This window comes from Pseudonaja textilis, chromosome 5 (assembly GCF_049901715.1).
Source record: "Pseudonaja textilis isolate UNSWEBS1 chromosome 5, rPseTex1.2, whole genome shotgun sequence".
In the NCBI taxonomy this organism is placed as follows: domain Eukaryota; kingdom Metazoa; phylum Chordata; class Lepidosauria; order Squamata; family Elapidae; genus Pseudonaja; species Pseudonaja textilis.
In genome coordinates this window covers 36,985,093-36,998,251 of record NC_141994.1, presented here as the reverse complement: position 1 = coordinate 36,998,251, position 13,159 = coordinate 36,985,093, and the positions used below count along the sequence as shown (strand labels likewise).

The window sequence follows — 13,159 nt, the reverse complement described above, 5'->3', positions numbered from 1 at the left end:
GTACAGCTAGAGATAAGAGTTTAAAACTGGCCTTGATAGCTGTCCCAGCCCTCTGTTACAGCTTGTTCCTAAGGTCAGATCGGTCTCTTCTCTTTTTAAATTTTGGCAATTAGTAAAGACAATTTTCTGTTGAACATGTGGGACAGAGGTGGAACATACTGAGTTTGTGATCTCCTGGGAAAATTTTTGATTTTTTTAAAATCTAGTTTTGTGGTCCAAATCTGGTAGCTCTACTGAAGTTTTATCTTAGAAACAAAGGGCTGAGAAAAGAGTGAAAATCCACATGCCTTTTAACAAGAACTTTCTTGTTAAAATGGGTAAAATCCACCAAAAATACTATTATCTCCAAGAAAGAAAGAAATTTTATGACATAGGTACCAGTACTTGTGTGTATTTTTGTTACATTGAGCTCTTAAAAATGATTAAAGTATTAATCAATTTTAAAGCAAAAATAACCAAACATAAAATTTTATTGTAGACTATTTCTTTTTTCATTTTATTATTAAAGCTTGTGTTTTTATAAAGTTTTAACTGAAGAATCTTGACCAATCTAGATCGGATCTTGCAACATTACCCTGGGACATGTATATTTGCTTTTATTCTTAAAAATTTCTGTGGAATGGTCAACAAGAAGCCTGTTAATAAAGCATTTTTAAGAATTCGAACATATTAGGCATGACTGGGATGTGGATGAGAAATATACTAGAGCTGACAATTTGTGAAATATGACATGACTAGCATCCTCTTAGCATTTCCATGGCCTATCATGAGCTGACCTTTAGAACAGAGCAAGCTGATATGCATCAGATTGACATGTGGCTTGTTCTATCCCAATTCTAGGCTATATAAATAATCTCTGGATATGATTGGATTCACTGAAGCCAAATGTTTTTTCCCTTCTTTCTATAGATCTTGTATATTAAAATGAGCTTTATGCTTCTTAGCCTGCTATGACTGGACATTATTAAGCCTAGGTCTAATGGCATTCTCTTTCCCACAGCAGTTATTCAAGAACTTTTTTTCTGATTTCTTGCCATGTTGTGTGTACACAACTAATTATCAGACACTGCTTGATTTTAACTGCTTGGCTGTTAGGTAGAACCAACCAAGGACAATGTCAACTCCTACATGCTACAAAAGGTTTCTTAACAATCAAGACGCTGGTCCATCTAAAATTTGGGCTCTGATATGCATCTTTGGTTGCAGAAAGACAAATTATTATCTATCTCCTTTAAACATTCAAAATTGCCAATGAATGAACAATACAAGAAGCCCGTGACTTACAACCATGATTGAGCCCAAAATTTATATCACTAAGTAAGACATTTGTTAAGTGAGTTTTACCCTTTTACAACTTTTCTTTCTTGGTTAAGCAAATCATTGCAGTTGTTAAATTGGTAATACGGTTGTTAAGTGAATCTGGCTTCCCCACTGACTTTGCTTGTCAGAAAGTCGCAAAAGGAGATCTCATGACTCTGATCACATGAATTTGGGACACAGCAATGGTCATAAATATGAGTCAGTTGCCAAGTGTCTAAATTTGGATGATGTGACCATGGGCATGCTGAAATGGTCGTAAATGTGAAAAATGGTCATAACTCACTTCTTTCAGTACCATTGTAACTTCAAACAGTCACTAAATGAACTGTTGAAGTTGAGGACTGCCTGTATTGTGAAACATTTTACTAGGAAAGCCCCAATAGATGTTATTCTAGGGAGCTGGGTTTTTGCCACTTGGTAAAGATGGTTTTAATTTAACAAATATTTCTTACATCCTAAATATATTCTATTGTATTTGAAGCATTTTTAACTGGGGTCTCTGCTGATGTTCTTAAGTGTGATTTGAAATGCTATGAAATATAGGGCATACACACAAGAAAAATGAAACATTATTTTTATCAGGGTCTTTCCTCATCAGATGATTGGGCTATGGTGCATTTTAGACCTACCCAGTTGTCCTAAAGATGATTACAATCATCTTTCATAAAGAAATCAGAAAAGCAAAGTGCTATTGTATGAAGTTTAATTTTTATCATCTAAACAATATTGTATATTTCACATATAATCATACAGTTTGGGTAGAAAGATAAAACTAAGGATAGTATAAATCCTGAATTAGAAGCTTTTAGAAAGCACCCTTCAGATCACTATTGCTATAAACAGCGTACTTCATTTTACAGATCGAAACTCTGTTTACATTTGGCATTTTTTATAAGAAGGATGAAAAAAAATCTAATATAAAGCTGCCCTTTGCAGCTTATTAAAACAAAAACACTAATTAGTAAAACTTAAGAAATTGTGACTGCCTCAGACAGTGATCATTCAGTTATGATGATGATTAAAAAGGTGCTTTGATATCAATCTTCACATTTATAACCTTTGCAGTTATGTAAAGCAAAGAAAAGCTGAAGCAAGATCATCCAGTCATGGTTTCAATTAGCAACCACATTGCTGAATGATCAAGTTGCTGGCTCCAACTGTGGTTGTTAAATTAGGACAACCTATACACACAAATATACTTATACTTACAAATATATCTTAACTTCCTTCACAACCAGAGATAATTAAGTCAAATATAATTTTCTTTAGTTTAATTTAAATTCAGTTCATGTTTAATAAAAACGTATCTCATTTCTAGCTTCTGACTCGTTAATTGGGCTTCTTAAATGGAGAAAAGCAAACCTAGAACAAAGTCTGATTTGATATTATCATCTTCCTCAACAGGCAATAGCATCTCCTCAAGCACATCCAAGCCTTTGGAAGGAATTCAACCCAAAAGAGATAAAGTAATAAAGATTCTTACCTGGTTTAAGCCATAATATTTTGCAATGCCATCTACTAAATCTGACATCAGTTTTACTTCATGTGATTTCTTATCATTCATAAAATTATCGGTATTCATTTCTACCTCTGATCAAAAAGAAACACACATTTAGCTTAAGAGTTTTGGAGGAACCTGTATCACTAAAATATTGTTACATGTGTATGTTTTTTACAAACTATGGCTATGCCCCAGTAAATAAGTAGAAATGCTCAACCAATATTACAATATATTTGCTATGCAATGGTTTCTGCTTCTGACTTTCTGACAAAAGTTTCCAAAGATCTTAAATAATAATTGCAGGCTCACAAGTGTCATGTTTAAACTCTATTTGTAAGCCAGTCGAAACATAAAATTACATATCATCGCTTGATTTGCCTTTATATAGTAGAACAATCAGACAGATGTCAACTCATAGAAATACCATATTGCTCCTTTTGTCCTGTGTAAACGAAGGTCATTGCAAAGATAGGAAGAAAATAGGAGTCAAATGAGAAAGAATGATTCAAGGGCTGAGATTGTTCCCTCCCATTTGAAGTATATGCAAAATATTTCTGTATTTGCTTAGAGCAAGAATATTCAGGGAATACTGAATATTTCTGGTAAAAGGAAATTCTTTCCAAAATAAGGGAAACTTTTTCTTTAATCAGCATTAAAACTACTTCACATGGAAACCACGAGCTGGAAATCCATGTGATACAGAAACAGCTTATTCTGTCTGTTTTTTTACAAATAACTCAAGGTGGCAAATATACTTAATACTCCTTCCTCCTCCTATTTTCCCTCCCACAATAACCCTGTGAGATAGGTTGGGCTAAGACAAGGTGACTGGCCCAAAGTCACTCATCTCCCTTTCATGGCTAAGGTGGAATTTGATTTGGAAGAGTCAATATATTACCCCCAACAATCTCTGTACTTATTTTACCAACCTCGGAAGGATGTAAGGTTGAGTCAACCTTGACCCAGTGAGAATTGAATTGCTGGCAATCAGCAGAATTAGCTTGGGCAAAGTGGGGAATCTTTTGAGTTCCCCAAAGCAATCTTTCTGGACCTGGGCAAAGTGGGGAATCTTTTGAGTTCCCCAAAGCAATCTTTCTGGACCTGGGCAAAGTGGGGAATTCTGGTCCACCTTTTAAAGTTGGGCAAGGTTGAAAAACTGTACTAAAGCAGGGGTCTCCAACCTTGGCAACTTTAAGCCTGGAGGACTTCAACTCCCAGAATTCTGGGATTCTAGCCATCAGGCCACCATGGCTCCTAATTATTGAATTTTAAGGGAAAAGTTTTACAGTTATAAAAAACAATATGCGGTAACATTAACTTACTTGATTTCTTTTTTCTGTCCATTGCTTCAAGTATCTGTTCTAATGAGATGCATACTCCAAGATTTGGCATTGAATAGAATTTAGCAGCTAATACAAAAGCCTGGACATTAATCAGCCTCTGAGTACTTTTACAAAAAATGTTGTAAAATCCAGAGTTATCTGTGTGGAAAGAACAGGAAACAGTTTATAATAATGAAACTGGGTGAAACAGGGCATCCCAGAGAAAAACTTTTCAATCAAGGTACCCAAAATAGGCTAACCTAAAGCATCTGTTCTTAATCTGCAATTAAACTGAACACGTTTTTCCTTTTGGATTCAACAAACAGCAAAAAACCTACTAGCTTTAACACCTTCTAGACGAAAACCAAAATCTAATCTAGGAACCGTACTGAAACTAATCTTTTAATGATGTGGAAATGTTTTATTTTTCTGCTGTAAAAAGATAAAAAGTGCTGGCTTCAAAAATTGACAATAATCAATTAGATAAAATTATCAATTCCATTCAAAGAGAAATCAAACTATCTCAGTAATATTTAAAACCCCAAATACTTTCCAGAAGCTTGGAAGAGTTCCTGAAGATCAGTCCTTGAACTGCAAACAATACCAATACACTAAATAAAGCAGAGAGAGCATCATGAAGTGTCAGCTTTTATTTATGTGTAGTAATAACTTATGTATTCCCTTTATTTTTTTACATTTCAAGGCAGGCCGCACAAAGCCGCTTCCGCCCATTTTCCCCACAACCATCACCATGTGAGATGGGTAGGACTGAGAACAAGCAACAAGACGCCCCTCCAACAGTGCCGATAGCTCTGCCTCTGAAAGCGTGGTTTTAAATATATCGTCACTCTTTATTAAATGTACTATGTGAATAGCTTGAGGAAAAGGAACTGTATGAATTAGGACTGGGGGCATCCTGAAACTAAGCAGTTCTCAGGGCGGGGAAAGAGGGAGCGGATGAGAGAGTGGAATCCAGGGATTCCTTGCCCAGGGAATCTCGTGAGTTCCCCAAAGCAATCTTTCTGGACCTGGGCAAAGTGGTCCACCTTTTAAAGTTGGGCAAGGTTGAAAAACTGTACTAAAGCAAGGGTCTCCACCTTGGCAACTTTAAGCCTGGAGGACTTCAACTCCCAGAATTCCCCAGCCAGCTGGCTGGGGAATTCTGGGAGTTGAAGTCCTCCAGGCTTAAAGTTGCCAAGGTTGGAGACCCCTGTACTAAAGGATGAACGTTGCCGCAGCAGTTAACATTTTCATCAAATCTTCATAGACCGAACAAGCACATCCTGATTCCAGACGGTGAAGAAAGAAATGATGAAGATGCCGGCATAGTTGACAGAGACTTGGACGGACAAGAGCTAAAGCAAAACAAAAAACAAAAACGAGAAGGAACCAGGCAGCGCCCGTCTCTCTTCACGCTCTCACACGTCCCCGGAGAGCGCGCGCACTGAGGGCGGAGTTCTCCTCGAAGAGCTGCTGAAGCCAGCGCCGGCGGCTTTCCAAAATGATGGCTCTTACCGGCGACATCCTCTAAGGGGCGCTGTGGCGTTGGCTCTTCCAGGAGGCGCTGCAACCTGTCTCCGCTCAGCGCGCTCAGCACCGTCTCGGGAGGAAGAGCTACGAACTTCTCCCAGAGCCCCCTCGTGTAGAACTCCACCGTGTGGGTCTGGCACAGCGGAAGTCCCCACCGGAGGAACTCTGCGACTGCCCGCAGTCGCTCGTTTACTGTCTCCGCGGAAGGCTCCGGAGGCAAGGGGTAATTCTCCCGGGAGGCGGCCGGCGAGGGCTCCCGAGGACACCTCGACATGATGAGCCCCGCACAGAAGCCGCGAGCCAATCACCGAAGAGAAAACGCCGGGAAGGAGTACCGATAGCTCAGCATCGATGGGGCCTGGTTTTCGCCGCCCGTCCCCCCCACCTACAACGTGCGCGAGTTTTCTTCCCAGGCAAAGGGAATCGAGTGCCGAGCAAAGCTATTTCTACGTTGTTCCCAATCGGATACCCCTGCAGCCGAAGAGACGACGGTGACACCTATTGATGACACAGGCAACGTGCGACAAACTCGAATAGGTTACATGATGGCTCCGGTTGGAAAGAATAGAGACTCTCCGGGCTTCAATAGAAAAGGAGGAAAAGGAAAAGGTCCGGCTGGTCTGAGTCGGAGGCCGCCCCGGCGATGGGACACGCATCAATTCAAGGGAAGCCTCCAGGAGGGTATGAACTTGGCCGCGCTGGACGAGCCAAAGGGGAAAAGATGTTATGGTTTCTCTGCAGGATGGTCTCTTGCTCCCTTTACTTTTTTCCGTCATGCCACGCTAGGTTACATAGGTAGACGATCTTGACCGGTCTCAAAAGAAAGCAGAAACGGGCCAGACTGTGAAATTAAGGACGAGTAACCTGGAAGAAAATATTTCTGTACTATTACTATTGTGGCAAAAAAAAAGTAATATCAATATTTGGGGGATCATTTTATTAATACAAGATTAGCCTATTACAGTGAGTCGGTGATGTTTTGCATCCCAACAAAGAGCAAGAGCCACAAGGTTACATAAAATAGATAATCCCCACTACATTAAAAAAAAAGATTTTACTCATGAGAAAATTAATGAGGGAAAGGACAATAACAGGAAGACAATTATATCCTATTTGAATAGAGACAAATACGATTTGTGTATCATGTTAAAGAAAAAAACTTTACATGGGCTTTACTTTTTCATATGACTCTAGCAGATTTTATTTATAACTTAGCCAGGAGTCCTCAACCCCTTCCGGTCCGCAGCCTGTTGACTACTGGGCTGTACAAGTGGCAGACAAGTGCACAAAGCTCCTTTTGTGCAAGTGGCAGGCAAAACCACCCTCTTCCCCCATGCCCGCCGCTGCCAGTCTGCAGAACCAGAAACTTGGCAACTGCTGACTTAGCTAAAGTTCTAATTGTTAGCTGACATTGAATTAAACAGATAAAGGAGTATGGCAATATGTATCCTTGAGTCTTGTTCCATCTCAAGGTGTACACTTTGTAACCAGTTAATCACTACCAGATACAGATTGGTATAGTAACAGAATTTCAGCTCACAATATCAGATTGGTGAGTACATGTTATGAAAGAAATACCTTAAAAAGTAATTAATCTTTTTGTCCTATATTTTTAGGTCAAGGCTTTGCCATTTGGAGAAAACAAAAAATTCAACGTGCCTACAAAAAGTTACTTAAAAAGGAAAGACATGTGAATCCTCAAAAGAATGTTGAGTACACTGAAGATTATCCAGAACATCTGAAACATCTTTATTTAGCTGAAGAGGAAATGCTTCAGAAACAGCAGAAACCTAAACATAAACCAGTAGTACTTGAAGAAAAGGAGACTCGAACTTCAAAGTAAGAATGCGAGTGTTCTTAGTAGTAAAATGGTTTCTTTATGGTAATGGTATTAAAAATTACAATTGCAACAATAAAAACTAATACAAATTGAAAAATAAAACAAAGCAAAAATAGTGCAGAAAAGAAATAAAAATAGAGATAAACAGAAAAGAGAAAAATAAGACTATAATAAAGAAAAATATATAAAGTAATGACTTCATCATCACAAGTATAAACAATTTTAGTTACTCATCACCTCTTAAAATAAGATAAATGATCTTATTTTCGAATATACCATCTCTTACCTATAAACAAATCGCCCTGTCATTCAGTTCTCATTTCATCAAAAGTGTATTAAGGGTTGGCAGAGGGAACAAAAGCTATTTTAATTTTGACCAAATAATCAACTTTATATTTCCTATCAATCTTTTTCATTCTGAATTTGTAAATGTTGTTTAATATAATCCTAGAGCAGGGGTGTCAAACTGGATTTCACTGAGGGCCACATCAGGGTTGTGTTATACCTTGGGGGGCTGGGGTGGGCATGGCCAGTTCAACATTACACATATTGTGGGGTGCCTTTGGTGGCCCGAGTGCTTAGAAAAGGAAGTATGTAAATCCAGTGACCTTTTAAAAGGTCTGAACTGTGGTTTGAGCAAGATTCCCTCATCTGCCGTGGAAACCTGCTACAGACTGGTGTCTTTGATCTCCTTGCAAGAAGCAATTGCCTAGAGAACTTGTGAGCAATCTCAAGCTCCCAAGAGTCATTGTAAATATTTATAGACCCCTCACATCCCGGACAGACACTGTTTCAACACCTACCCTCAGAACAATGCTATAGAGCACTGCACACCAGAACAACTAGACACAAGAACAGTTTTTTCCCAAACACCATCACTCTGCTAAACAAATAACTCCCTCAACGCTGTCCAACTATTTACAAAGTTCTGCACTATTACTGTTAATCTTCTCATCACTCTTTATCACCCATCCCCTCCCACTTGTGACTGTATGACTAAATTTGTTGCTTGTATCCTTACGATCTATATTGACTGTTTCCTAATATGATTTGATTGCCTATTGTACCCTATGACTATTATTAAGTGTTGTACTTTATGATTCTTGACTCTTGATGAATGTATCTTTTCTTTTATATACACTGAGAACATTTGCACCAAGACAAATTCCTTGTGTGTCCAACCACACTTGGCCAATAAAGAATTCTATTCTGTTCTGTTCTGTTCTGAGCCAGTCTATTTGCTGGCTCTTCATTCCACAATCATTAGCTCTGCTGTTAGCAAGCCATTTTTACTTCACCATTTCTTCCCCAGAGGCCAATGCAGGGGTGGGATTCTCCCTGTTCAGATCCGTTTGGGCAAACCCCAAGCTCCGATGATCAGCTGGCTGCGAACCGGTTCACTCCAACGATCATGTCGGCCCACCCCCCTGCCCCTGTACTCACTTATATCTGCTCAGCTGATTCACACAGCAGAGCGGATTGCCGCGCCTCAGCTATGTTACTTTCCTGAAGTAACATTGAAGGTAACAGATAATCAGAGTTGGAAGGGACCTTGTAGGTCATCTAGTCCAACCCCTTGCCCAAGCAGGAGACACTACACCATTTCTGACAAATGGCAGTCCAATGTCTTCTTGAAAGTCTCAAGTGATGGCGCTCCCACAACTTCCGAGGGAAAGCTGTTCCATTGGTTGATTGTTCTCACTGTCAGAAAGTTTCTCCTTATTTCCAGGTTAAATCTCTCCTTGTTCAGTTTCCATAAGTAATTGTGATAGCTGTGCAGGCGAATGTGCGTATGCGCGCAAAGCACGCGATTAGTGAACTGGTTGTACACTGGGAGAATACCATCCCTGGGCCAATGGTAAAATTATTTCTAGCGCTGTTCCTCAAAAAAGTTACAATGACTAAATAAGGTACTGGGATGAATAATAATAATCCAAGGATCTTCGCCATTCATCTATTCCACAGGTTTTCAGTCACTGAATCAAAGTTCCCAACTGCTTAAAGAATATAGTTCTGCTTAACCAAAAGCATATTTTAATTTCCAGTATTCTTGTTTAACACAGGAGCAATGTGATTCAGAGAAAACTTAAAGCAAAAACTTCAAACCAGAAAGCAAAAGAGGATTATGAAAAAATAAAGGCTGAACGAAATGAGAAAAAAGAAGTATGTACCTTTTAAATAAAGCCATTGGTTTTAGGGCTATATATCTTGGTTTGGTTTTAATTTTTATATAAGTAGTTACTTCCTATATAATAATAATATCAATATTACTGATCTCTTTTGAGTATGTCTTATATAGTCCTAAAAGCATATGTTTCATCAGTATAAGAAAGTTATGTCAACACTTGTATGCTCTGTCATGTGAGCAAAATGAGAAGAGCATTGAGAATGTATGCTGATATGTGCTTTTTTTTTGTTATATACAGTATATAGTTGTGAAGATTGATGCAGCATGCGTAATATGAAATCACTCTAAAGGAATGAAAAAGTACATGTCTTAATGATTCTACTTTTTTTTTTCAGGCCGCTAAAAAAAAAGAAGAGAAGAAAGAGAGAAAGCTCAAAAACTTTACAAACAGAAGAAAATGGAAACATACAAAATATTAAGTAAAAGGACTAGAAAAGGACAACCAAATCTAAATTTACAAATGGAATATCTACTTCAAAAAATAGAGCAAAAAGCATAATGTCATATTGTTTTAAATTATTGACACAAAAATGATAATAACCTGGTTATAGACTTTTTTCTACAATGGCCTTTAAATTTTGTAGCATCAGCTGTTATTAAAGTTTATTAAGTTATAATGAAAATATTTTTGCAAATTGAATTCTACTTGCAAGTCTACTTTTTAAAGTCTACTTTTAAACTTTAAATTACAATTTGAATAGTCTAACTATATTGAATGCTGAATTCTGAGTGCTGGATGGAGAGTTTGGAATGCTGACAGCAGGAAAATTTTGTGTATGTAATTATCTAAGTATAGATAACATTCAACACTGAATTATAATAAATGGTTTAGGAATACCTTCAGCAGCCAGATGCCTGCATGCTGACGTGTTTCTCATATAATAAGGCTGGGTCTTTTTTTTGTCTTTTTTTTTTTTGAGCCCTGAAAAAATGGCTAGGACGTCTTTTCGGGGGTGAATTAATTTCTTCCCCCCCGCGCACCCTCGTTTAGGGTGCCCCATGGGCAGCCATGCCTCGCCACCAGCCACTCCTAACAGCTGATCATGACGGAGGGCTCACTACCCCTGCCAAGCACCTTTGCTGCAGACCTGGGTCAGTGGGTGGGTGGTGTCGGCGTGGATGTCCACTGGCAGCGTTTCAGCCGCTTCTCGGGCCTTCGTAGCTTCCATGGTTCCTGCTGGTGCTGGCGCCTCACTCCAACAGTATCCAAGTTGGTCCCGCTTTTCCCCTGTCCCCACCCCTGCAACAACAGGAAAAAAAAAACATTTTGAGGTACCTGGGGGCGCTGTGCACTGTGTTTTGGTTTAATCCTGAGCGGCTGGTTGGGTGTGAGAAGAGCCAAGCGAGCGTCTCTGTTGCTGCTACCCTTGGTGCTCCAGCCTCGAACTCTGCAAGTTTCCAAAAGTCCCAGTGTACAGCCTGTTCCTGCATTCCAAGTGCGCCCAGGCCAAGCTGCAGCTGTCCCTCTCTCGCCAGTGCAGTCTCCAACAGCGGCAACAGCGACAGGAACCATGGAAACATTTCAGCTGCTTCTCAGGTGGGGGAGCCGCCTCCGTAACTTCCAGTTCCCAGACGCTCAGGACTAAACCAAAACAGCACGCAGCCCTCCCAGGTACCTCAAAGTGTTTTTTTTCCTGTTGTTGCGGGGACGGGGGAAAAGCGGGAGCGTCTCAGATGCTGTTATTGGAGACGGTACTGGTGAGAGAGGCACCAGCACCGGCGGGAACCGTAGAAGCTATGGAGGCCGGAGAAGTGGCTGAAACGCTGCTAGCAGACATCCATGCCAATGCCACCCGCCCGCTGACCCGGGTCTGCAGCAAAGGTGCTTGGCGGGAGTAGGGAGCCCTCCACGCTCCACCATGATGTGCCATTAGGAGCGGCTGATGGCAAGGTATGGTTACCCGCAGGGCACTCCTAAGGGCAAGTTTCCCCCCGCCTTCCCTCCCAATTTCACATGTTTTCAAATAGGCCTAAATTGGGGGGGGGGGCCTTAATTTCATTTTATGCCTAGAGAACATGCTGGGTCTTCCTATGGGGGGGGCTGTATTGTTGGAGAAACACGGTAGTAGGTCAATACTATTATTTCATAAGCAATCTGCAGTTTGCTATACCTAGCAAAAATACCTAGGAGAGGTATTTTTTTAATAATTTGCTCAAGAATTCTGTAACGAATTGCAATAATTTAAGACATATAGTCATGGGGGGAGCGCCCCCTCTGAGTTTTATGGCTTTATGTATCAGGATATAGTGAAAATCATGTGGTCCTTAGCAGTTCTTAAAAGTAGGTAAATACAACCTCAAATGAACACCAACAGCACATGATGGCGAACCTATGGCATGCCTGCCACAGATGGCTCACAGAGCCATTTGTAAGTTGGCAGGCAAACTTACCTCACTGCACATGCATGCGCCTTACAGCTGATTTTTTTGCTAGTTTGAGGCCTTTTTTGGCCTTCCAAAGGCTTGAGGAAGGCTTTGCAGGTTGAAAACTAGCCCTGTTTCATCACTTCACAGTGATGAAATGGGGCTAGTTTTCAGCCTGCAAAGCTTGCAGAAGCCTTCCTCAAGTCTCTGGGAGGCCGAAAAAGGCCTCAAACCAACTGAAAATCAGCTGTGAGGTGCAGTGTGGGTAAGGGTGGTGGTGGGTGGGTGGGGATCGCACGTGCAAGTGTAGGGAGTGTGGGGCCATGCACATTGCCTTCTGGGTGCTGGCACCCAAGTGTGAGCATGCAATTTTTGGCACAGGAGCCCTAAAAGTTTAGCCACCACTGCACTATATCATGTATTTTACAAAAAGAATGCCAGAATGAGAAGCCATGTGTGGAAAACTAAGTGCACTCTTACTGCTTCCATAGTTATGAAGAGGCTAGAGCTGTGATTGCCATTTCCCCCCATCCCTTTGCACTTGAAGGAATTTACTACCAGCTTCGGAACTGTGCATGGCTGCTCATTATTCACACCTGTCATAGCACCAGAACTTTCCTATTCTGAATTGGAAATATACCCAAAACCAAAAGGAAACGTCTCCCTACCCTCTAATTCTCTCAGCCTTTCTTTTGACCAGTCATTCACTTTACCTTAGTCTCTATAAATAACACAGTAGGCTATATGCCATGGTGGGATAGGGATATTATTCTATATAAGATATGGAATGATAGGTTTCAGCCAGTGAGATGAAGTATGTATCAATTGGATTACCTATTTTAACATACCCATCACATCTAGCATTCTGATGTTCTTCTTTGACAATAGTTTTTCTCATGATCTAACAGTGCTAGATCTAAAATATAACCTAATGATATGAGCAAATATAGCATGTCTTGGACTTGCAGAATAAGTTTGATTTAGTGGTTAAGACATCAGGTCTTAACCAGGAGATTGTGAGTTCTAGTCCTGACTTGGGTATGAAAGCTGGTTAGGTGACAGTCTTTCCCAGCTGAACCACTTCACAGTGTAGC

The 13,159-nt window shown here is 40.2% G+C and overlaps 2 protein-coding genes across 3 annotated transcripts in view; one reads left to right on the top strand and one right to left on the bottom strand.

The window, feature by feature from the left end:
* Nucleotides 1–6,084, bottom strand: part of METTL25 (methyltransferase like 25) — a 34,522-nt gene extending 28,438 nt beyond the window's left edge. Inside the window, exons 1-3 of one of the 2 annotated variants that reach the window (XM_087934517.1) lie at nucleotides 5,659–6,084; nucleotides 4,144–4,302; nucleotides 2,804–2,910 (exon numbers count right to left, since the gene is read on the bottom strand). In XM_087934517.1, the coding sequence (XP_087790643.1) occupies nucleotides 2,804–2,910; nucleotides 4,144–4,302; nucleotides 5,659–5,947 (555 nt within the window). In that variant the 5' untranslated portion in view covers nucleotides 5,948–6,084. The remainder of the gene's footprint in view (nucleotides 1–2,803; nucleotides 2,911–4,143; nucleotides 4,303–5,658) is intronic. The other variant, XM_087934518.1, reaches the window with a different exon arrangement.
* A 95-nt stretch (nucleotides 6,085–6,179) lies between these two features.
* CCDC59 (coiled-coil domain containing 59) lies at nucleotides 6,180–10,325 on the top strand. Its single transcript, XM_087934519.1, is given in 4 exon segments — nucleotides 6,180–6,354; nucleotides 7,290–7,512; nucleotides 9,577–9,680; nucleotides 10,037–10,325. Coding segments are annotated over 4 exon segments (630 nt in total). The 5' UTR covers nucleotides 6,180–6,215; the 3' UTR covers nucleotides 10,201–10,325.
* Nucleotides 10,326–13,159: the final 2,834 nt, after the last annotated feature.